At 46.7% G+C, this 22,170-nt stretch overlaps 1 protein-coding gene across 1 annotated transcript in view; it reads right to left on the reverse strand.

Moving 5' to 3' along the window:
* The window catches only part of fgd (faciogenital dysplasia), a 52,417-nt gene extending 34,591 nt beyond the window's left edge, over window positions 1–17,826 (reverse strand). The window contains exon 1 of the mRNA XM_079741887.1: window positions 17,553–17,826. Coding sequence (XP_079598013.1) covers window positions 17,553–17,574 — 22 coding nt within the window. The 5' untranslated portion in view covers window positions 17,575–17,826. The remainder of the gene's footprint in view (window positions 1–17,552) is intronic.
* Between the last annotated feature and the right edge of the window lie 4,344 nt (window positions 17,827–22,170).

The raw sequence follows: 22,170 nt of genomic DNA on the forward strand, positions 1-22,170 counted from the left end.
AACCGTCGCCATGGAAACTAATGACGGCCCCGTTGGGAGGAGGGAGGGGGGGAGAGAGAAAGGAGGGGAGGTGGAGGAGGGAGGCCATGCAAACGTGTCTAAGTGTGTGTGTGTGTGTGTGTGTGTGTGTGTGTGTGTGTGTGTGTGTGTGTGTGTGTGTGTGTGTGTAAGGAAAGTGGTTGAATGAACGGCAGTGGGGGAAGTGTGTGTGTGTTTGAATTAGGGCGTCTGCATGTTTGTGGCTGGGTGGTTGTTGGCGTGTGGGTATGTTAGGATAAGTACCTGTGTAAGGGAAATGGAAGTTCTATTTTTTCTATTCCAAGGTAAACTGTTGAGCTAAATAAAAAATAAAAAACAAATTAAAAAAAGGTTATCACAGGCTGTTTTTTGTAAAAGTGCCCTTTTCAAGTTCCCTGCATTATCATATTACTACTCAACATGGACACATGGATTGATTAAGCAAATAGTCATTTTGTGTATGACTTTGCCATTAGTATCACAAATACAACTTTAGATGAACAATCTAACATAAACATGTAAGATTAAAATCTAGACATTCACATTTTTGGATGTCATCTAAAGTCTGGCAGCAGACGAGCCCAAATCAGTGTGAACACAGCGTTTGTTATTTCCTATTTTTCATATTTGTATCGATCAATCGTGTAGCTGGAGGTGCAGAACTGGCGATAAAAGAGAACACAAATACACCCAGCAGAAGTAAACAGTAAAAAGGTGTCTGTAAAGACAGGGCTGTAATAGACAGGGCACTGTAGAAATACCCTTTTTGAAACCCTCTTCTGAAAGCTTTGTCGCCTTTAGCGAATCAATTTCTCTTCGGTATAATATCTCCGTAACGAAACAGGACACAAGGCTTTACTCCACCCAATCGGTGGAGGGTTTCTGGCCCATGTTTCCCTCCACAAGTTCTGCTATGACATAGTAGGACAGCTGAATCCGGGATAACAAATAATAAGTATAAATATATACGTATGTTTGATTCAGAATAACGAATGCTGTTGTATCCCCATGGGCACAAAGTCTCTGGGGACCACATCAGAGACTCTGAGTGGTCCCCCCCACCCCCCTCCAACAACACCATCACAGCCCCCCCTCTTGCGTATGCACATACGATTACACCTCTCTGTCCCTCTCCCATCCTCCCCCCTCACTGTTTGGCTCCATCCATCCCTATTTTGGTCTCCCTCTCTCCCTTTCTATCTGTCCATCACCCCCCCTCTCTCTGTCTGACCTATAAGCTATATTAGAATGACATTGGCCCCTTTAAAAAGACCAGGGCAATATCGGCCCAGACAACCCTCATGACACCAACAGATGAATGCCAAACCATCACCATGGAAACACTGCAGGGAAACCAGTGGTTCCCCTTAAAAAAAAAAAATACATACAATGGATTTGAAATCTGGGTGTGAAGAGAGGCAGCGGAAGAGAGGTAGGCTTGGTTTAGGGGGATGGGGACCTGTTAATTGTAGATTCGGGAGGCTTTTCAAATCCCTAACAGGGTGGAAGGCAGCGTTAAAGCTGACCCCGGATGCTCCACTTCCCATTGAGGACCGACACGGCGAATATCCGCGGCTTTCTGAAACAGGCTGCTAGCCTTGGTGAATGGTAACTGATCGAGAATGACGGCCAAAGTGAATCATGAATGGCGCCGGCCCGGGGAACAGGTGCTCAGACCCCGGGCTCTCTCCCTCCACGCTGATGACCGACTCAGGTGACTCACTTCACAGAAGAAGAAACACGCTGCTATTAGAGAAACGAGGGCGGCATCGCAGTGCTGATATTAATTTGAGAAGCCATGGGGGTTTTGACACATCTTCAATAGGATTGGCTGCCTCCTTGTCCCCCAGATTACCTAATGAGGCGAAGGGCCCGTGAACCTCGCTCCTACTCCTCTCCCCTCCTCTTCCCAGGGAGGACAGGAATGTGAACACGGAGGAATGCTGGGCATCTCAGAACTCCGCTCTCAGCTCTTTGCGGGAACAAAACACTGAAATAATAGCTTGAAGCTGACCTTTTTCTTTGGCACAGCGTACAGGGCGGGGGCGGGGGGGATTGGGACATTGAGAAGCATTGAAATCTTGCGTCAATGCTTCAATGCAATCAGAGCGTCACCTCCCAGCCAGACAGACTTCCAGACACTTAATGTGTGTGTTAGGTGAAAATATATCGATCGCAACACTATTGGTCACCAACGCAAAACACGCCATGACACTGTCCGTCCATCTGCTGCCTGGATGAGCCATGACACTGACGTCCTTCCGTCTGTCTGTAGAGAGAAATACTCTAATTAGCTGCATCTGTCGGTCTCACACACATGATTAAATATTGAGGGGGTGTCCAAGTTTAAATCTTCTATCAGCCCACTGATGCGACACTGACCCAAGCAGAGCATCTGTCCAACATCTGGAGTCACTATCCACAGGAATCAGCATCCAAAAAATACAGTCTGGACTGATGGAGCAGTGAAACACTTGACATGTGCATGAGTAGGATAAAGACAGTTGTCGGACAAGAGAAGCGTACATATTCACGTGTTTACTGTTAGGGAGGATGGCAGCAACTGTTTGGTTTGTCGAGCATTCCAATTTCCATTAATGCAAACAAATACAAAAAAACACACACACGCACAGACACACCCGCACACCCACACACACACGCACACACACAGGTTAATTGAGAGTATGTCCTGCACTCACTGATCAGCGGAGAGCTGATACAGAACGGACTGAACAGATAGTTCTGTCAATAGGTTATCTGATAGGTTTTTAAATAGCGCAGGTCGATCCACTGACTGACGCCAGAGCACACTTGCCCTCGCTCGCCCGCCACACAGACTGTGAATGAACTGAAGTCCCTTTAAATGAAGTACAGCCACACACATTAACCGCAGACATGCTGGGGGGATTCATCAATTCAAGAGCTTGTGTCCAAAAACATGCAATTGCAAAATAGTAGCGGAGAACGATGCTATTTAATGGAAACTTAAAACCCCTCACTCTCTGATAAACCAGCACAATTTATGCTCATAAACAAAATACTTTCATTTGAATAATTAGCTAATTAACATTATAAAAGTAGAGACACACATTACCCAATAATAAATATTTAATACAACTCCCTAACTGTTTAGTTATCAGTCCTACTTAATTTTCTAGGCATGCATACTCACAAAGACAGCACAATCACACGCACAAACACACACACTCACAACGACACACACATACACACACACACACACACACGGGACGAGACACAACACGCCCGCGGAGCCGCTGCTGCAGACGGAGGTCGGCGAAGGACACGGTGATAGCGGCGGCAACAGGAGACTCTCCCATAATGCATTGCTGCTGCTCGCTGTGATCTTCCCCTGGATCCCAGCTCGAGGATTCAATATGGAGATCAATTAACGACTCCACAGGGGCTCCAGGGGGTCGCTATGGCTACATGTTCCATATGAATGAAGCCAGGTGTTTGTGTGTGTCAGCGGTTATTGACATGTCGCAGGTATCCCTGAATCGGCACGTTTCGCCAAGGCCAAAAATTGTAAATATTTTCACTCTAATTAAATATTGATAGTCCCCTCTCCGGAGGGAAACCAACACACAAAAAAAACAGCCTTTGATAAGCCTAAATCATCCCCAGCCTTTCCCCTCAACTCCCCTCCCCTTCTTTCTACACCCCCGCCCCTCATTGCAATTCAGTCAGTTTAAAAGAGCAGTCATTAATATTTCACCCACGGGGGGATTCATTATTCATCTCAGAGCCAGTCTGCTAGAGGTGAGGAGGTTCTGAACAACGCATAGAAGGAAAGTGGCCCCCCCACCCTCTTGACTGGAGCACAGCCTCTTGACTCACCACTACCACTGTGTAATGAGACGGTAGCTCCGATGTGGGGTGCGTTCTGGGAAATGTATTCCTAAACCGGCCTCGCCTCGTCCTGGCTAGGAGGAACCCGGGGGCAAGGTGACAGCAATGAAGATGGAGAGGAGCAATGGAGGGAAGAGACCGAAATATACTGAATATATACTGTACATATGTTTATATAAATACAGCGGGAGAAACCAAGGGTGAAAAGGGAGGTTTGTTTGTGCTGACTCTTATTCTTCTCTTCGCTTATTCTGCCCGGGAAAACAGAGAAGGAGAAAAAACCTCACGGTTTATTCAGGAATTTCCCTGGAGAGTTGTAATCACGTTGTCAAACCTTTAATTTGCAATGACATTACAGCCGCCCTTATGGTTGGGGAGTCCTATTGTATGATCCAGGAAACACAGCAGACAGAACAAGCACCAAATTATTGCTCTACTAATGGGTATGTCTGTTGATTACATTGTTCAATTCATGCATGAATATAGGAGAGTATTAAAGTGTTCATCTAACCCCTGAATTCCATTTCAATGAAGGGTTCCCTTATCTTCTTTCTGTGGCCAGATCTCCTTGATGCTAGTCATGGACCCCACTGTGTTCCCACTCTAACCATTAGCATTCTGAATGTATTGTTAATGTCTGCAGCCGTGGTTGGCATACTGGCTTCATAACCAGCTGGGTTGGGATTGGTCCCAAATCCGGAAAACCATAATCATTTAGAAACAGGATCCCAAGCTCCTTATCTGGTAATCTGTTCCTCACAATGGGGCGCAATCTCCTTCATTGAACAGGAACGTCCGGTTCTACAACTGAACCCGCATTAAGCTTGTGTACATGAGGCCTTCCAAGGGGGTTGTCTCCGACCCAGAATTTAGAGGCTCACCGCGGGAGCAAGGAGCAATGCACTAGATAGTATAGGATAGTACGTAGTAAATGGATACGGTTCCCAAAATCAAGCAGCACCTATTCTTCTGTCGAGCCCCATCTCATTTGCATGCTAACGCCTGAAATGAAAGGGGCCGTAGCATTCTTTTTTCTTTCCCTTGTTGACAAGGATTATATTCTCATATGCATGAGGAAATATTCATATTTTCTTTCGCGCATCACTCTTTCCCACGGCCAGATGGTGTGATTTGGTGTCCAGAGCCAGGCTGTTTGTCTCTGCTGAGGTGTGAGATGCAGTGTTGCTCTGCTCTATGTTGGAGGACATTTTCCATCGCTGGTAAAAAAAAAAAGAGTGATGGAATGGAACCTTTTTGCAGTGTTTTGTTACGATTAGAGGTGTGATCAATGTGATCAGTGTGTGTGTGTGTGTGTGTGTGTGTGTGTGTGTGTGTGTGTGTGTGTGTGTGTGTGTGTGTGTGTGTGTGTGTGTGTGTGTGTGTGTGTGTGTGTGTGTGTGTGTGTGTGTGTGTGTGCGCGTGTGTGTGTGGTACACTCGCTGTTGGAGTTTGGTCGTATGATGAGCTGCGAAGCTCATCACTCCCTACAGCACCCAGATGGCCTGTGATTACACACAGCTCAGTGGAGATTACTAGAGGAGAGATAGGGAGATACAGCAAACAGACAGACAGATAAAGAGACACAGACAGAGAGAGAGAGAGAGAGAGAGAGAGAGAGAGAGAGAGAGAGAGAGAGAGAGAGAGAGAGAGAGAGAGAGAGACAGAGAGAGTAAGAGAGAGAGAGAGAGAGTAAGAGAGAGGAAGAGAAATAGGGAGTGGGAGGATCACATAGGAAAGAGAGAGAGTTGGTAAACCGGGTCAATTATGGGTTGATTGGGGAAAATGTTGCAAAGCTAATATTGAAATGGAATTTTTTGTAACAGGTGAGCAACATCGCGATGGGCTGTCGGTGAACAAAAGCTTGTTCCCTCCATCCCATGGATGGGGATGGAGGTACGGACAGGGAGAGAGACAGAGAGACAGACGATGAAGGTGACCTGATAAGGAGTAACAAGCAATAGTATTTTCTCTCTAATAACAGAAGGTGATGCACTCAAACCTCCTGGAATAGTAGTCAACATGGCTCAACAAGCAAACATTTCCATATTATCTCGCAGTAGGGCATTATATTAGCCTGGCTATTGCCAGACCAAGATAAATCGTAGAATGCACGTTGGTCTGAGGAAGCTGCTGTCATTTACTTCAGCACAAGAGGTATGATCATTGGGCCTAGTTCAAATGACTTTGTATGCAATTGGCTGCTTGCCGTCGCTTCCTTGTCATCATTGTTTTAAAACAGCCAATAGCGCGTAGGGCTGCAAGATTATGGAAAAATCAAAATCACGATTATTTTTGTCAGTATAGAAATCACTATTATTCAAACGATTATTTATGATGATGATTATTATACGATTGTTATTATGATTATTTATTCAGCCTGTCTCTCCCAAAAAACACTTTGTAACTGAGAACTTGGAAATTTCCCCTTAAAAAAATACACAAATGGTCAAAAAGAAAATGTTCAAATCGAAAATAATGTACAGATATGTATCCAGCTGTTCTGCGAAAACTCGATTATATTAGTTTTGTGATCGTTTGACGTTAAAATCAAAATAGCGATCAAAATTCGATTAATCGCCCAGCCCTGATAGCACACCAGGGGGAAAAGCCAGCTTGGTGATTAGCTCCCGCATAAATGTATCGAAACAAGAAAGAAATGTATTGCTCTTCTCCAGGCTCTTCTGCGGGGCGAACTCATTGCTGGCAGAATGGACGGGGCTACCCAGTATATAGTCTACCTCGGCTTTTGCTGCTCCAGCAAATGGGTACAGTGGGAAACTAGGGCATCACTATAACGTGAAGAGCATGTCCTACACACATGAAGGTGCAGGTGATGAATGGGCGTCACATTCTGTGTTTATTTGTGTGTGTGTGTGTGTGTGTGTGTGTGTGTGTGTGTGTGTGTGTGTGTGTGTGTGCGTGTGTGTGTGTGTGTGCGTGTGTGTGTGTGTGTGTGTGTGCGAGCGTACACGCATACATGGGTGTCTAAAGGGACCGTCTCTACGCAGGGGAAAAAGCGTGGAGGACATTAGCCATGAGGAGTAGACATGACGGATCACACGCACCAACAGGAGAAACGCATGCAAATGACCCGTGCTCTTACCACAGGAACTGTTTATCGTTCAACGCATTTGTTCCATTGGTCAGGTTTTCTCTGAGGTGTAACACCACTATATATAAAGCACAATGCTATCGATTGTGCTTGTGTGTGTGGGTGTTATACACACTCCCACACACACTCAACAGTTATTGCATTACAAGGAGCTGTTTGCTACTGATGAAACAAGTGAACCAGGTCCAAAGGCCCCTATCAACAATGGGAATGTTAAACAACCTGTTTAGTGTTAGTGACTATGCGTGTGTGTGTGTGTGTGTGTGTGTGTGTGTGTGTGTGTGTGTGTGTCTGTACGTGTGTGTTATTAAATGAGTGAACACATAACTGCAGAACGTTCAGTAATAAAAAACACTGACACTGAGATTCCTACTGCTATTGGGCAGTAATTCAATATTCTTTTTTTTCTTGTTGGAATGCTATTTGTGATCGTCATCAATTTAAGATACCTATAATTTGATAGTCGAAATGACTTACGATGAGAAGGTATAAAATAATAAACTACGAGGTTCGAAACGCCAGTGAGAAAGGAAAACAACTCTTTCGTCTGATGCCATACTACACAGCTCCGAACACTTCAACTTAATGACCCTTAGGTCAACTCTTTACAACAGTGTTTCAAATTGAAATGACACAACATCCATACACAAGTGTAAAACTCCCCATGACTCCCGTGACATAACACGTTGCATTTGCCCCAGCCCCGGGAACAAGTTGTCCCTGACTCAAGCATTGGGTTCATCGTGCAGCACCGCAATAACGTCTAGAAATGCGGCCTTGCAAGCTCCCCGACCGGCCGGGCTGTAGCTGGACTTATACAAGGATAGGGTGATTTTACCGCCATGTTGTCACCCAGCTGCGTGTTGTATAACAGGAATAGGGAGAATGTGCTACTAATTGTGTTGTTGTTTGACTGTTGACAGATGGATTCAGTTGCTCCGGTGCGAGTTATGCCGCCCCGCATGTGAACGGAGCTCTGGCTGTCAGCGCGTCCTCCTAATCACGGCCATCTTTCAACCGTAAAACCGTGGCAGAGATGGACGGCGGTTGAGCAGGGCAGCGGAGCTTCATTTATCAAGGTTTTTTAGGGGGGGGGTGGGGGGAAAGTGAGGAAGAAAATTAATTTCAGCAATTGGGCCTCAGTCACGCAGAGCAGCGGACGGTGAACGAGCCATTCAGCCCATCAACTGACGTGCGTTAACCAACAATGACACTGCGTGCAAACACGTGAACAGAACACACACACACACACGCACGCACACACGCACGCACAAACACAAACGTGTGGAGATCCAACAGCTGCCGGAGGCGGAATAGTCCTTTGATCAGGTTCTAACCTTTCAGGATCATTGTTGATCTAATGAGGTGCTTGTTAGGGATTTTTGAAGTAGAAAAGAAACTAGGGAAGAAAGTAAAGAAAAATACTGAAAGGAGTGTTTAGAGGAGGAGGATCCCTGTGGGGGGGGGGAGACAGGATCCATCTGTGTGGATGTAACGCTCATCTCCTCATTAAGCCATGCCCATCCATGACAGCCACAGCTGATTGGTGTGTGTGAGAGAGAGAGAGTGTGTGTGTTTGGGATGTGTGTGTGTTTGGGGGTGGGGGGGTGGTGTTGAGGGCATTCTGCTGAGCAGTAGATTCCTTGCTCTGTCGACTCGACGCAGAAAGACACATGTGAGGACAAACAGAGCTGCAGAGAGAGAGGCACCAGGTGTGGCCACGGCTAGGATGCTCTGTGCTATTTAGGGCTCTACTGAAGCACAGGTTATCTTACAGCGTGTTGTTCAGCTGCTCTCCTCACTGTCCGAGCCAAGGGTTGAGGAGTCAGCCACGGCTCCTCTTAAAGGGCTGCTATTATGTTACACGGAGGGAGAGGGGGGAGACAGTGTGAGAGAGCATGAGAGTGAGAGAGCAAAAGTGTGTGAGAGAGCGAGCTTAAGAGAACTTGAGAGAGCAAGTGTGTGTGAGAGAAAGAGAGCAGGGGTACGAAAGCGAGATCAGAGAGAAAGAAAGTGGGAGAGAGAGGGAGTAAAGAGGGTGAGAGAGAAAGAGAGCACGGGGGAGGGGGGAACAATGATAAATGGCTGGCGGGCAGTACGGACTATAATAGGACAAAATAGAGGAGACATCAAAATGGTTGTGTGGTTTTCAGGGTGACCTGCGGTGCAAAGCACCTCAGAAGACAGCGCAGCTTTGAATGAAGCTAACAAAACAACCACACAATCGATTATACTGCATCTTTTAAGCAACGGCGCATCTGTACTGCTGTGTCTCTCTGTTAATAATATTATACCCCGCCTAGCATATAATGCTTCCACAAAGCTATACAATTCTAACCAACCTAAGTTATGGAAATATGACCATGTTTGCCGTTAACTTGGCCTATAAATAAATAAATTCGCCTCCGACGAGTCCTGCAGCGAGTGAGTCGAAAAGGCTAGAAAAGTAGTGCCATCTAGTGGTACAAACAAGCATGTACGTGAAGTCATTTTTGCCACAGCGACATTTTAATTATGTATTTAAATAATTGCAATGAATTCATGAAATTGCGTTGACCTGCCTTATTTATATAAATTTAACAAGGAAGAAAAGTACAACAGTGTGTTTTGCGTGAAAAGCTCATAATCCTGGAATGGATGGAGATATCAGGTTGTACAGAAATGCAAGTGACGTCTGTGTTTGCACCACCTACAGGCTAGCCCTGATAGAACGAACGTCAGCCAGCAGCTTCCACTCATACCTTTCGGCTGGAATTGTTGAAACCAATTCCTCATCACATTCTACAGCAGCCATATAATATGATCACTGGAATGAACTACCTCTGTGTAACTCAACCTTTAAGAACCAACCAAAACCTGACATACCACAGACAGACAAGACACCAAGCCCACGGTCTATATTGGGTTGCAGATCTTTTCATTTCTTCTATGGACACGTCGGCCGGCTCTAATGACTGCATCTCAGACAGAACCGACCAGAAGGACTTTAACAAAAGTATGGAGTTGTAAGGATGTCTCATAGTACTGTGTGTGAAGGCTAGTCTTCAGAGACAACCCTGTCCATTTAGGAGGGGAAGAATTGGTGACAGGCTTGGAGGGGTGGTGGAGAAAAGAGCAGTGAGATGAAGAATGGACGGAGAGGGGGAGACACAGAGAGAGGCAGAGACAGAGTGAGAAAGAGAGAGAGAGACACACACAAAGAAAGGCAGAGAGAATGAGAGAGAGAGAGAGAGAGAGCGAGAGAGAGAGAGCGAGAGAGAGGGGGGGGGACAGAGAGAAACAGAGAAAGAGAGACAGAGAGAAATAGAGGAAGAGAGACAGAGAGAGAGAGGGAGAGAGAGAGTTGGGTTTCCTGCTGAGTGACGGTGCCTGGGGCAGTTGGTTCACCGTTGGGCCCGCCACCCTTAAGTGTGAAACATTAAACGAAGCAGAAAAAAAAGGCAAAGAAAGCGGGGTAGAAAAAAAAAGCACAGGGACATAAACACGGACATATATCCTATGTGCAACAGCAGCTACAACGCCTCAAGGAGAAACCTATGAGTACTGTTATACTGTACACTGTGTCAGCGGTGAAAGACTGAATGAAAGAGAAAGAATAGACAGAGTGAGACAGACATGATACAGAGAGAAAGAGACCCAGAGACAGACAACAGTATGATGTTAATAGACAGAGTGGTGGTGGTGGTGGTGGTGGTGGTGGGAAGGGGTTGACAGCAGAAGGATGGGGGGGGAGGAAGAACTCAGAACACAGGCCTGTCACTGTTAGCAGCAGTCAGCGCTAAGACTACATTTTTAACGCGCTTAATCTGCTGCATCAGCTGTGTGAATGGTGTGTGTTTCAGTGGAGGGAAAGAGACAGAGAGACACAAAGAGAGGCAGAGAGAGAGAGAGAGAAAGAGAGAGAGAGAGAGAAAGAGAGAGAGAGAGAGAGAGAGAGAGACCGACAGAGAGAGCGAGAGAGTGAGGGAGAAAAAGAGAGATAGGGATAAGAAAGAGGGAGAAAAGGGAGAAGTCAAAAGGGGGACACTTAATAGAGAGGTATTAAGGAAAAAAAGGAAGAAACCTTTTGGCAGCATCCCAGAAACATTCAGACAGGCCTAACGTTTTGTTTTTTTAACACAGACTTCTCCGGAGTCTCCAGGCCTCCCCACCCTGAGTGAAGAGAAGCTCAACTGTTGGCACTCTTGTCCAGGGGTGTGTGTTGTTGTTTTCAACATGACCACAGGACCTCACAGGTCAGCGACACAGGTGTTTCCTTGACCCCTACTGCCTCTCTCTCTCTCCCTCCTTCTCTGTCTCTGACTCTGTCTCTGACTCTGTCTCTGTCTCTCTCTCTCTCTCTCTCTCTCTCTCTCTCTCTCTCTCTCTCTCTCTCTCTCTCTCTTCTAGTCCTACTGCCTCTTGCTCGTCTCCGTGGGCCTGTCTCCCCCTCTCTGTCTTTCTCTCTCCATTCCAGATGCCCCTGCCTCACCCCAGAGTGAACAGGAAGTCCTGCTTCCAGAGAGACCGCTCCTCCTCTCTAATCAGAGAGGGGAAATACAATGCACTCTGTGTGCAGGGAAAGGAGCTCCACTTGTAAAACGCACGCACACACGCACACACTCACACACACACACACACTGTGCACATGTGTGTGCGGCAAGGACACACATACACACAGACACATATGCACACGTGGACAAAGACGCACACTGTGCACGTGTCACACACACACACACACACACACACACACAGCAGCAGAATGGAACATGCTTTTACTATTAGGATTTTTTTTCTCTTTCCATATGACTTTCCCAGGAACCCCCCCCCCTTCTCTCTCTTCATCAGGGTAGGTCCTATCCAGACAGACAGCAGAAAAGACACAGACGCACAGAGCGGGAGCATATGTCTGCGTGTCATGTGACCCAGGCACAGAGGAAGACTTTAACATGTGAAAGGTGACCCAACGATAGGCCCTTTCCCAGCTCCTAAATCCCTCCCCTCTCCTCCCTCCCTCCCCTAACTCCCCTCCCTCCCCCTAGAGGCAGTGTTTATCCAATCTCTCCACGCGGGCGCAGCTCCTTTTTCCCAACGCTTCGGACTGTTGTTTTTGTGTGTGTGTGCGCGCATGTGTGTGCGCCTGTGTTACCCCTTACAACAACAATAACAATAGTCGAGGACTTATAGGTCAGTTAACGCCATCATTCGTCGGTCAGACCTGAGCCGGGAGGCCAGTGAAACACAAGACAGGAGTGAATAGACATTAGTCTGGCTGGGGTACGCCGGGCCCTGGCCCTAGACAGGTTTGTATGGGATTAGTCTCCAGGGTAATAGCGGGGAACACTGTCATTTCCCCCGGCGTCTGCTCGTTATTGGGTGACAATGAGTGGGAGACAAGTCTGTCCAGTTGTGTGGAAGGCCTCAACAGTTGGAACCATTTATAAAACTAGGTCACTTTCGCCTTCTGTGCGTGCGTGTGTGTGAGTGTCTGCGTGTGTTTGAGTGTGTCTGTGTGAGCTTGAGCTTCAGTGTGTGTGCGTGTGTGTGTGTGTGTGTGTCTGAGTGTGAGCTTGAGAGTGTGTGTGTGTGTGTGTGGGTAGTGCGAGCTTGAGAGTGTGTGTGTGTGTGTGTGTCAGGGCCCTACTATAAGCGGAGAGACCTCCAGTATAAACATATTGTGCAGCGAGACTGCTCTTCTGGATGGAAACATCCTTAATAACAAACAGTTACTGGACTCACCCGCATTGCTGTATTTCCAATCGTAGATCCACACACCACAATCCCCTTCATCTTCAACAACAATCGGTTTGCTCGCAATAGTATTTATGTTTAAAAAGAGTCCTACTTAGGTAATATCTGCAATTGTAGTTCCTTAGTAGGACCAGAACGGACTTGATTGCGGATCTGTTGCATCCGTAAAGCGATTCTGAATTCAAAGTTGGATCTGTGAACCTAAGCTGCTCAGCTCCTAGGGCAGTGTGTATTGGCAGGATGCTAGCAATCAGATACGATTCACACTGCTGGAGTGTCGTGATTATAAATAGATTATGCAGTACGATCATAGTATTACTGCAGTAGTATATTGCCATTTTCTAGCTGTGAGCGGTGTGCTAAAATGTGTAACATAAAATGATAAAGTACCTAAGTTAGACCCTCAGGTTAGGGTTAGTGGATTTGGGTTAACCTTTACCCGAACACTATTAACATACATTTATACCACCTTGGTAAACATGAACACCATTACCATGGCTAAGAACACTAATGTTAACACCTTGAACACCCTTAGTTATTTATTAGTTAAGTAATTTTTTTGTTAATGCTCATTACTGCATTAAGTATGTTTAATAAATGGTTAATAAATGTACCCACTACCCTTAATGTAAAGTGTTACCCAAGATACTGAAATATCTATATTACATGAAAACAAATTATAGATATTCTGAAGTGTGTGACTGTATTCTGGACAACCTTTTCTCCAATCATATACCATTCAATTACAACAAGCAAGTTAACTTGGATTATCAAAACTAGGTCAATCCTATAAGTGGGGGTTGGCAATGTAGGTCTAATATACTCTAGGAAACAAACATAAATTTGAACTATTAGGGAGGGGAAAAGGGCTTGGCCACACACACACACACATAAACACAGCTGTGATAAGTAAATGCCAATTCTTTTGAAACCAGTTCAACAGGAGTGTCCATACGGCAGCATCACCTGTCACTCCAACTAGCACACACCAGCGACTTCAATGCAAACCACTCAATACTTTTTCTTTCCTCCCATTGACTCTTAAGCTTATGCATTCAGACCCTGGCGTTCATTCTTCACATTTATTGTGCCTTTGAAAAAGTAAGAATTGAAGTGGTTCACGTGATTATATCTGTGTTTTGAAAAGTGTGTGTGAGTTGAGGTTGGTGGTGGACAACGTAACCTGTGTCAGGCGGCTGCGCTCAAACAACAGGTCTTAAATTCCACATAATGTCATGAGTGGGACAACAACGTAATGCCTGAAGACTGCCCACACACACACACACACCCTGCAAGATAAGACCCAAGTTCAGAACAAATTACTAGCCGTGTATGCAATAATGCTGAATTGATCTGATCCTCTTCTTCATTGCTCATGTGCACAAACACACACGCACACATGCCTGGATGATGCCAGTGCAATAGCAGGCCCTGCATGTGACCGCCATTAGGCACATCAATGTGACACTCACGCAGGCAGCAAAGGAGCCTGGAGCTCCTGTGTGACCCCACAACCAAGTCATGCCTTCTTATGGAGAGAGAGAGAGAGGAAGAGGGAGAGAGAGCGAGAGACAGCGTGAAAGTAAGGGAGAGAGAGCAAGAGAAAGAGCCTGAAAGAGTTTGAAAGAGCTAAAGCCAGTCATACAGAATTGTCGTTACAATTCTTTACGCTTTGTTAAGCTGATTCTTTAAACTAGGACATATGGTAATAATTCATGAGCAAAGTTATATGTTTTATCAGAAAAAGGTTGATATCAAACAGTAAGGAAAGTGTACATTGTGTGTGTGTGTGTGTATATGTGTGTGTGTGTGTGTGTGTGTGTGTGTGTGTGTGTGTGTGTGTGCGTGTGTGCGTGTGTGTGTGTGTTTCAGACAGGGCCTGCACTGAAGGAGTGGGGGGAAGGTGAGACCATAAGTGTGATGCAGCATTTTGATAGCAAGAGCAGCACACAGAATATCTCCCACCCTTCCTACAACCTCCTCTCTCTCTCTCTCTCTCTCTCTCTCTCTCTCTCTCTCTCTCTCTTTCTCTCTCTCTCCCTCTCTCTCTGTTTATCTTATATACGCTGGGGCTATGTTTACATTGGCTTGTTTCAACAGACAGACCGAGGCACTTTTTCTTAATAATAAATAACATAAACAGCCGGGCGGGAACATGGTATGCTGGGATAGCGAGCTATAGCTGCTACAGCCCACACATGACCCACAGACTGGGTGGGATACACACTCACCCACTTCTCACAGAGATGGAGTGGGAGAGAACTCAGTGCTCGAGTGCTCAGACACCAGGCGAAGGAGCCGGCAGGAGACGGCGAGCAAGAGGGTGAGCGAGAGCGAGAGCGAGAGAGCGAGAGAGCGAGAGAGCGAGAAAGAGAGAGAGCGAGAGCGAGAGCATAGAAGGACATGGTTTTATTTAAACGTGTGAGCAAGTCTGTGTAAAATCAATGTGACAAGGACGCCACGCTCTTCACCATCTCCCAATCGCCTCAATTAGGATGCAGAATAGAGCACCGACCGACCAGCCACTGGAGGGGCCAGAAGACCGTTGTGTCTATAGCCCCACCAATCCATAAACACTCATTCAGGGCCGAGGAAGACCAGGGATGAACCGCGGTCACGGACGGACACACTCGCCCTTTGTGTATTCTATTAGTTGGTGTTTGCTTGGTGAGGTTGGTTGGTGATAAATACACAACGGATAGTAATACTGTAGCGGTGCATCTTCCCATGAGTGTAACCCTCGAGGGGCAGTTGGTGGGCTTGTTGTGCTCGATCTCCCGCTGACCGCTCTCTGCTGTATGCATGGGAATGAGCAGCACAGGTACTGGGCACACGCACACACACACACACACACACACACACACACACACACACACACACACACACACACACACAGGGGGGCTACAGGAAGATGAAGGGAGCATGTTTAAAGAGAGGATGGGGGAGATTATTGGATGAGAGCAAGAGAGAGTGGAGCAGATAAAGATAGATAGAGAGGAAGAGAGCGAGTGAGAGACAGAGAGAGGGATAGAGAGAGACAGCCGTCTGTCTCATAGAGGAAGAGCAGGAGAGAGAGATAGTGGGGGAGAGAGAGAGAGTGGGACAGATAAAGATAGATAGATAGAGAGAGAGAGAGAGAGAGAGAGAGAGAGAGAGAGAGAGAGAGAGAGAGAGAGAGAGAGAGAGAGAGAGAGAGAGAGCGGGAGAGAGAGAGAGAGAGGGATATGAGGGGGCCGAGATTGATTTGGGACAGTGAGGGAGAGGATGGGGGAGAGAAAAAGGGAAAGAAAACACAAAACCCAAGGTCTTGGCAATGAAAGAGAGTGTGTGCATGTGTGTGTGAGAGAGGCAGAGAGAGAGAGAGAGAGAGAGAGAGAGAGAGATAGAAAACGGGTGACTGCCAGAGTGCCGGAAAAAGAAAATCATTCTGCAGGATGGCAGATCGATTCGTCCCTTGAGCCCTCCAACAAACATTCCCTCTCTCTCTCTCCCGCCCGCCCGCTCGCTGCTCACCTCAACATCAAATATCATCCCTTCAGCACTTCACCCCCAAATATATTTATATCTCCCTCTCTCCCCTTCCCCCCCCCCCTCTCCTTTGTCTCCGTGTCAGCAGTAAATCGGTTCCTATTGTCAACGTCAGGGACGTTTCTGCCGCGTGCTTACGCTGCGCTATGGTCCCGCCGCCCAACCACAGGCCGGGTCGCCCGCCGGAAAGAGGGTCGTGTCCTCTAAGAAAACGCTCCGGAAGGAATGTGTGGAATAACGAAAGAGGAGAGCGAGCACACCACCGTAACGGTAACAAAATGTCTCCCCCCCCCTCACAGCACAGGCCTGACAGAGAATGAATTGATCCGATCACACACACCCACGCGCACGCACGCACGCACGCACGCACACTCTGAGCTAAGAACAAAAACAGGAGACAGAGACACAGTCTACTGATTTCTAATCACATTTCATGCTCAGCAGTCGGCCTCTGACTGTATCACACTCCTTCATCCCTCCCCCTCATATCATGTTCCACACATGATGGACCTGGGTAACCATTATAACCGACAGACACACACACACACACACACACACAGAAGAAAAGTTATCCACACACACACAGACAAAATCACACACGCACAAACTTACCAAAAAACACACACGAACACACAACACTAACTTATCCACACATCAACACAAACTTCCTCACACACACCCACACAGACACAGACATATAGTTATCCACACGCAAAGACACACATACTTGCACACACACACAAACGCATATACCCTCAGACAGCACTCACACATACACACACACACACGCTCACAAACACATTCACAAACGTACCATCCCACACACACACACACAGCAGTTTCCATCACTAAATATGCATCCTGGTTTTATGATGACAGACATATCTCATCAAAGCAGCTGTTAAAAAATAATTTGATCTCGGCACACTGATTTATGGAGCATATCAACACCAAGGAAATACGCCTCAGATTTGTATGAAGGCGTTGGTGACGTCAGAGGTGCTACTTTTGAGATTTGGCATTGCAATGCTACTTTTCTTGTCGTGTCAGCTTGGTTATTGTCTGCTCTTTCTGTGTGGTACGATAGCATTTCAAGCAACAGCAATAAATATATAGTAGGCTATACTATGAATGCTTCTAAAGGCCTTAACTGCCCACTGGCAGATGGCAAATGCATTTACATCCTGTGCGCAAAAGTCCCGTTTTTTTTTTTTTTTACATAAACAAACAGAAAGGAATTCCCATGAGTTGCAAAAAGCAAAGTTAGAGGTTATAATCGAAACGTTTTGCTTACCAGTAGCCGAGACTCCCTGCATCTTGCACAAAGTTGTTGGGACTGTCTCGCTTCCCGCAGAGATTAAACTCGCTGCCCCGGCATAAACGGCGTTAACTCGGGAGGAGTGTCCTGACTTCTGAGCCCCCCTGTTCTTTACACAGATACGTCTAGATAGCGGACTACGGACTCTGCATGCTTCCTTCGCAGACCACTAAATACCCGAGCACAATATATTTTGTGAACGAAATCAGGGCACCGTTGTTCCGCGTAGTTCCATCGTCTCCGTCTCCCGAAAAGAAGTGTCTCCTCTGCGCGGCACGATACTTCGGTCCTCGGGTCTCTGGAAAAAGATGCGCGCTCCCGAGGATAGGGGCGGGCACGCTGGCCCATTCATCAAGCACGGCATTATTAAGCAGAGGAGAGGAGCGTGTAGGTCCACAGTAGACGTTGCCGTTGGCGTAACAGCATTCAAGATCACTGTGGCAAATTAAGTAAATAGTACAACTTGAATTGGCCTATCAATTTGCATTTTTATGTCTCCCACTGTTTGCTCTATATATTTCCAAGGAATGTAGGCCAACAACTTCAAGTGAAAAACGACAACACTGAAGGGATTTCAACATCTACTGTAGCCTTTGTTTTTTCTGTAGCTGCAACTCTTCCTGCTCATGGCTCATACAGGCTTCTTCATTATAATGCTGCTCTGCCTGCTCAGCGATAGAGTGGACTGGGCTGTGTGGCCTTGGCCTTCATTAGGTTGAGACGAGTCCTCTGCCCCAGAAATCATTCTTGGTTCGAAAATAAATAATTGAACCAAAAGGAACACAGTTGGCTAAAAATGGGCCCCGCAAGTAATTCCAAACATTTCTAAAACAGACCCTAGAAACACGATAGCGGCTCCCTCTCCGTCTGTGTGTGTGTGTGTGTGTGTGTGTGTGTGTGTGTGTGTGTGTGTGTGTGTGTGTGTGTTTGTGCGCGAGTGCATGCGTGTGCGCGAGCGTGTGTGTGCGTGAGTGTCTGTTGGTGCGGGCACGCGCGCGCGCGTGTGTGTGTGTGTAGTAGGTCTATCATCCTCCTCCCTCGTGTTCTTTCTAAACCCATGTCAACTCAGCCACGCATCATTAACCACTTTTGTGGGTGCCGCTGTAGCTGCACGCTTCTCTCGTGTCCGTAATGAACACACACCAGTACAAAGCTCCCTGGCTGGCCGGCTGCCATTGAGAATACTACTAGACTAAAATACAGTACAACTGGTCGTTGTTCTAACTATTTGGTTAATTGATGTAGCCTTTAGTTTCAAAGGTCGGCCTACTATATTCTCTCTTTGAATGTAGCATAATAATGTCAAATGTTGACATTTACATTTCTACTAATGTTATTGTGAAAAAGCCAATACATTTTCTATTTTTGCTCGTTAACAAGAAAATGAATTTGTACGAGGCCTACTGTCCTGTACTTTCTTCTGTGACGGCGTCGCTGCTAATAATAAAGCGCATTTTATTTCCCATATTACACTCATTAGTACCAATTAATCTGCAACAGTCTGTCTACTGTCTGTTTGTTGCACCATAATTTGTTCTGCAGGATGCACTTCTGAACCAGGCAGGTTTGTTTTCGTTGTGTTGCCGTTTCTGTGCAGAGTGTAGCTGTCTGATGTAGTGCTGCACATGTCACTGTGGACTCAGAGGGGTCGAGTGATTTGCGGATGACTGAACTCATGTCTTAAACAGGCTCAGAGCCCCCGGAGCACTGGGTACTGGCTGCACTCTGGGTATGAGTGTGTGTGTGTGTGTGAGCGTGTGTGGAAGTGTGTGTGTGCGTGTGTGTGTGTGTGTGTGTGTGTGTGTGCTTAAGAGACTGTGTGTGTGTGTGTGTGGGGGGGGGGGGGGGGGGGGGGGGGGGCATGCTGGGTGCACAGAGTAAACCCCCATGAGACACATCCTCTTCTCCTCCGCTTCCCTAGGGGCTCAGAAGCCACGTCTACACAACACACCATTCACTGAGGGAGGGGGACGCAGGGAGAGAGAAGGAGGGAGGGAGGGAGGGAGAGGGGGAGAGGGCGAGAGATATGGATAGAGAGAGAGGGGGAGAGAAAGAGAGGGAGAGAAAGAAAGAGGGATAGAGAGAAAGAGAGGGACAGAGAGAGGGGAGAGAGGCGGAAAAAAGTTTGAGGGGAGAGAGACAGAAAGAGAGAAAAAGAAAATTAAGCTGAAAACTAGGGGACCCAAAACGAGAAAAGACAAAGAATAAATGGAAGATAGATAGATGAAGGGCAGCAAATGCCGATGAAAGGAGAAACGCGGAATGTGAGAGCGTGTTTTTCTCACACCTAAACCCCCCCCCCGGCTCCCGATCGTACAACTAATCACACCCGCACCGTGCCGCTCGCTCCTCTTTCATTAGCACACGAAGCAGCCCTCCTGTGCAAATTAAACCCGGCACTAGACGTGTGTATTGGGTGTGGGTGTGTATTGTGCGTGTATTGTGCTCTGTGACGCAGCCAAACGTCACCAGAATGATACCTGTGGGACCACACACCAGCGTTATGTGTAGACTTGTGTGACTCATACATTAAAGGGAGGGAGAAGATGATGATGATGATGATGATGATGATGATGATGATGATGATGATGATGATGATGATGATGATGGGGATTATGATTTTCACACCCATAGTTCCGGGACTGTCAGGAGTGAGAAATGTTTCTGAATGCGAGTAATGAGATTCAGTGAAACTCATTTTTATTCAGAAGTTAATCCGCCCTGCATGGTTCACGTCTCATTCAAAGCGTTGGCTTAAGATAAAGTATAAGTAGGATATACATTATTTGGGTGTGTGTGGATGTTTTGATGTGTGCTATGACATTAAGGTTGTATTTTAACGAGCACTGTTATCAGGGTACACTGCAAAATGAATGTCACTCAACGTCTTTTTTTACCTGAATAAATAAAGGTTTGATTGATGGATGTGTGGTGCGTCTGTCTGTTTGTCTTTGTGTGTGTGTGTGTGTGTGTGTGTGTGTGTGGGTGTGTGTGTGTGTGTGGGGGGGGGGGGGGGGGGGGGGGGGGGGGGAAATTGAAGATACTTCAGCAGCCCGGAAGTGGTATGTTTGTCTCTCCGACAGCCGTGGTTGTTTGTACATGTTGTTTGCTCTTTTCTGAGGCTGTTTTTCCTCACCAGATGCACTCTGTGTGCTTTCTTGGTTCTTTGCTCTCCAAATGTCCACGTGAATTAAGAACGTCACATGATGATATCTCCGGCTGACGTGCAGAAAGAAGACTCTTTGTGAGAAACCTTTGGTTAAGAAGGCCTCCAAGAACACACTTAGGAACGCACACATTATGGTTTCCCGCAGCAGTCTCTGTAACAGACGCAACACACACAGCTCACTTACATGCACACACAAGCACTCACACACACACATACATACAGACTGACACGCACAAAGGAGCATACACATACAAACACACACACACACACACACACATCCAAAAAGCAAAGCTCAACCGTGGAGGTAAAAGGTGCCAACACAATAATCTTTTTAAAACCTTCTGTGAACCTTCCCCCCCTTAATAATAATGCTGCTGACACAAATAGGGATTTGTGTGTGTGTGTGTGTTTGTATGTGTATGTTCCTTTGTGCGTGTCAGTCTGTATGTATGTGTGTGTGTGAGTGCTGTAAGTGAGCCTGTGTGTGTTGCGTCTGTTACAGAGACACCATGTGGTGAAACAGGATCCTGCACAAGTGAGCGTAGAGACAGCTGAGGGAGTGACGGCCCTTGTGTTGCTGTCTCCACGGCACCTGACTGGACGGAGTGGGCGGGCCAGTACTGGAACCCAGATCCCTATCCCCTCGCAGCAGACAGGCGAGGCGTGAGGAAGACCAGCACCAACAATAGACTGCACTGTCTCCGGTGGTGGTGATGTCATAGGCAAATCCCCCATCAACTGCCCCCCTCCCCTCCCCTGCCTTTCATAATTGGCATTAAGAAATGCCAATTGGTATGGTGTTGGAATGGTGACAGAGGCGTAGGCTGTTTATTAAGTTATCAAAGTGAAGACTCAAACCACATGACAGTCAAAGGGAGAGGGTCATGTTTCTGTCACCGGTTGATCTGGAGGCAGAAACGTCTTGCATTGCAACGTCACTATGGGCTCCATCTTACTTTTCCCTCCCTCCCACCATACAGAGACACAGTAAAAAGATAAACTAATCTAAAAAAAGATACCAAAGCAAATTTGGTACCAAATTAGATTGGCTTATTTCTAGTGTAGAATTTGGAAAATTGTATAAGGCAAAGCGTGACATCTTTGTTTTAGGATTCTGGGATTTTATGGGGACAGAGGACATTTGACTGTTAAAGTTAGAAGTTAACGTTGCTTCCTTTCCTCGAAATTGAGCCCCTTCCAACGATTTTCCAGTTGAACAACTCCAGAGGAAGCAGAGAAGGGGGTTGGGGGGGGTAGGGAGAGAACGAGAGAGATTGAATCTATAGGCTAAGATGCCCCCCGGGGATGCAACAGGAAGTGGAGGAGTATCACAGGTCAGAGGCCGTTGGGTCCGGTCAGTGTTTGTTTCTTGACTTTAATTTAGCGTGGGGAAGGTCAGAGACTTTTGGAAAAACCAGGGAAATA

The sequence above is a fragment of the Pollachius pollachius genome (assembly GCF_949987615.1).
Source record: "Pollachius pollachius genome assembly, chromosome: 8".
NCBI lineage: Eukaryota > Metazoa > Chordata > Actinopteri > Gadiformes > Gadidae > Pollachius > Pollachius pollachius.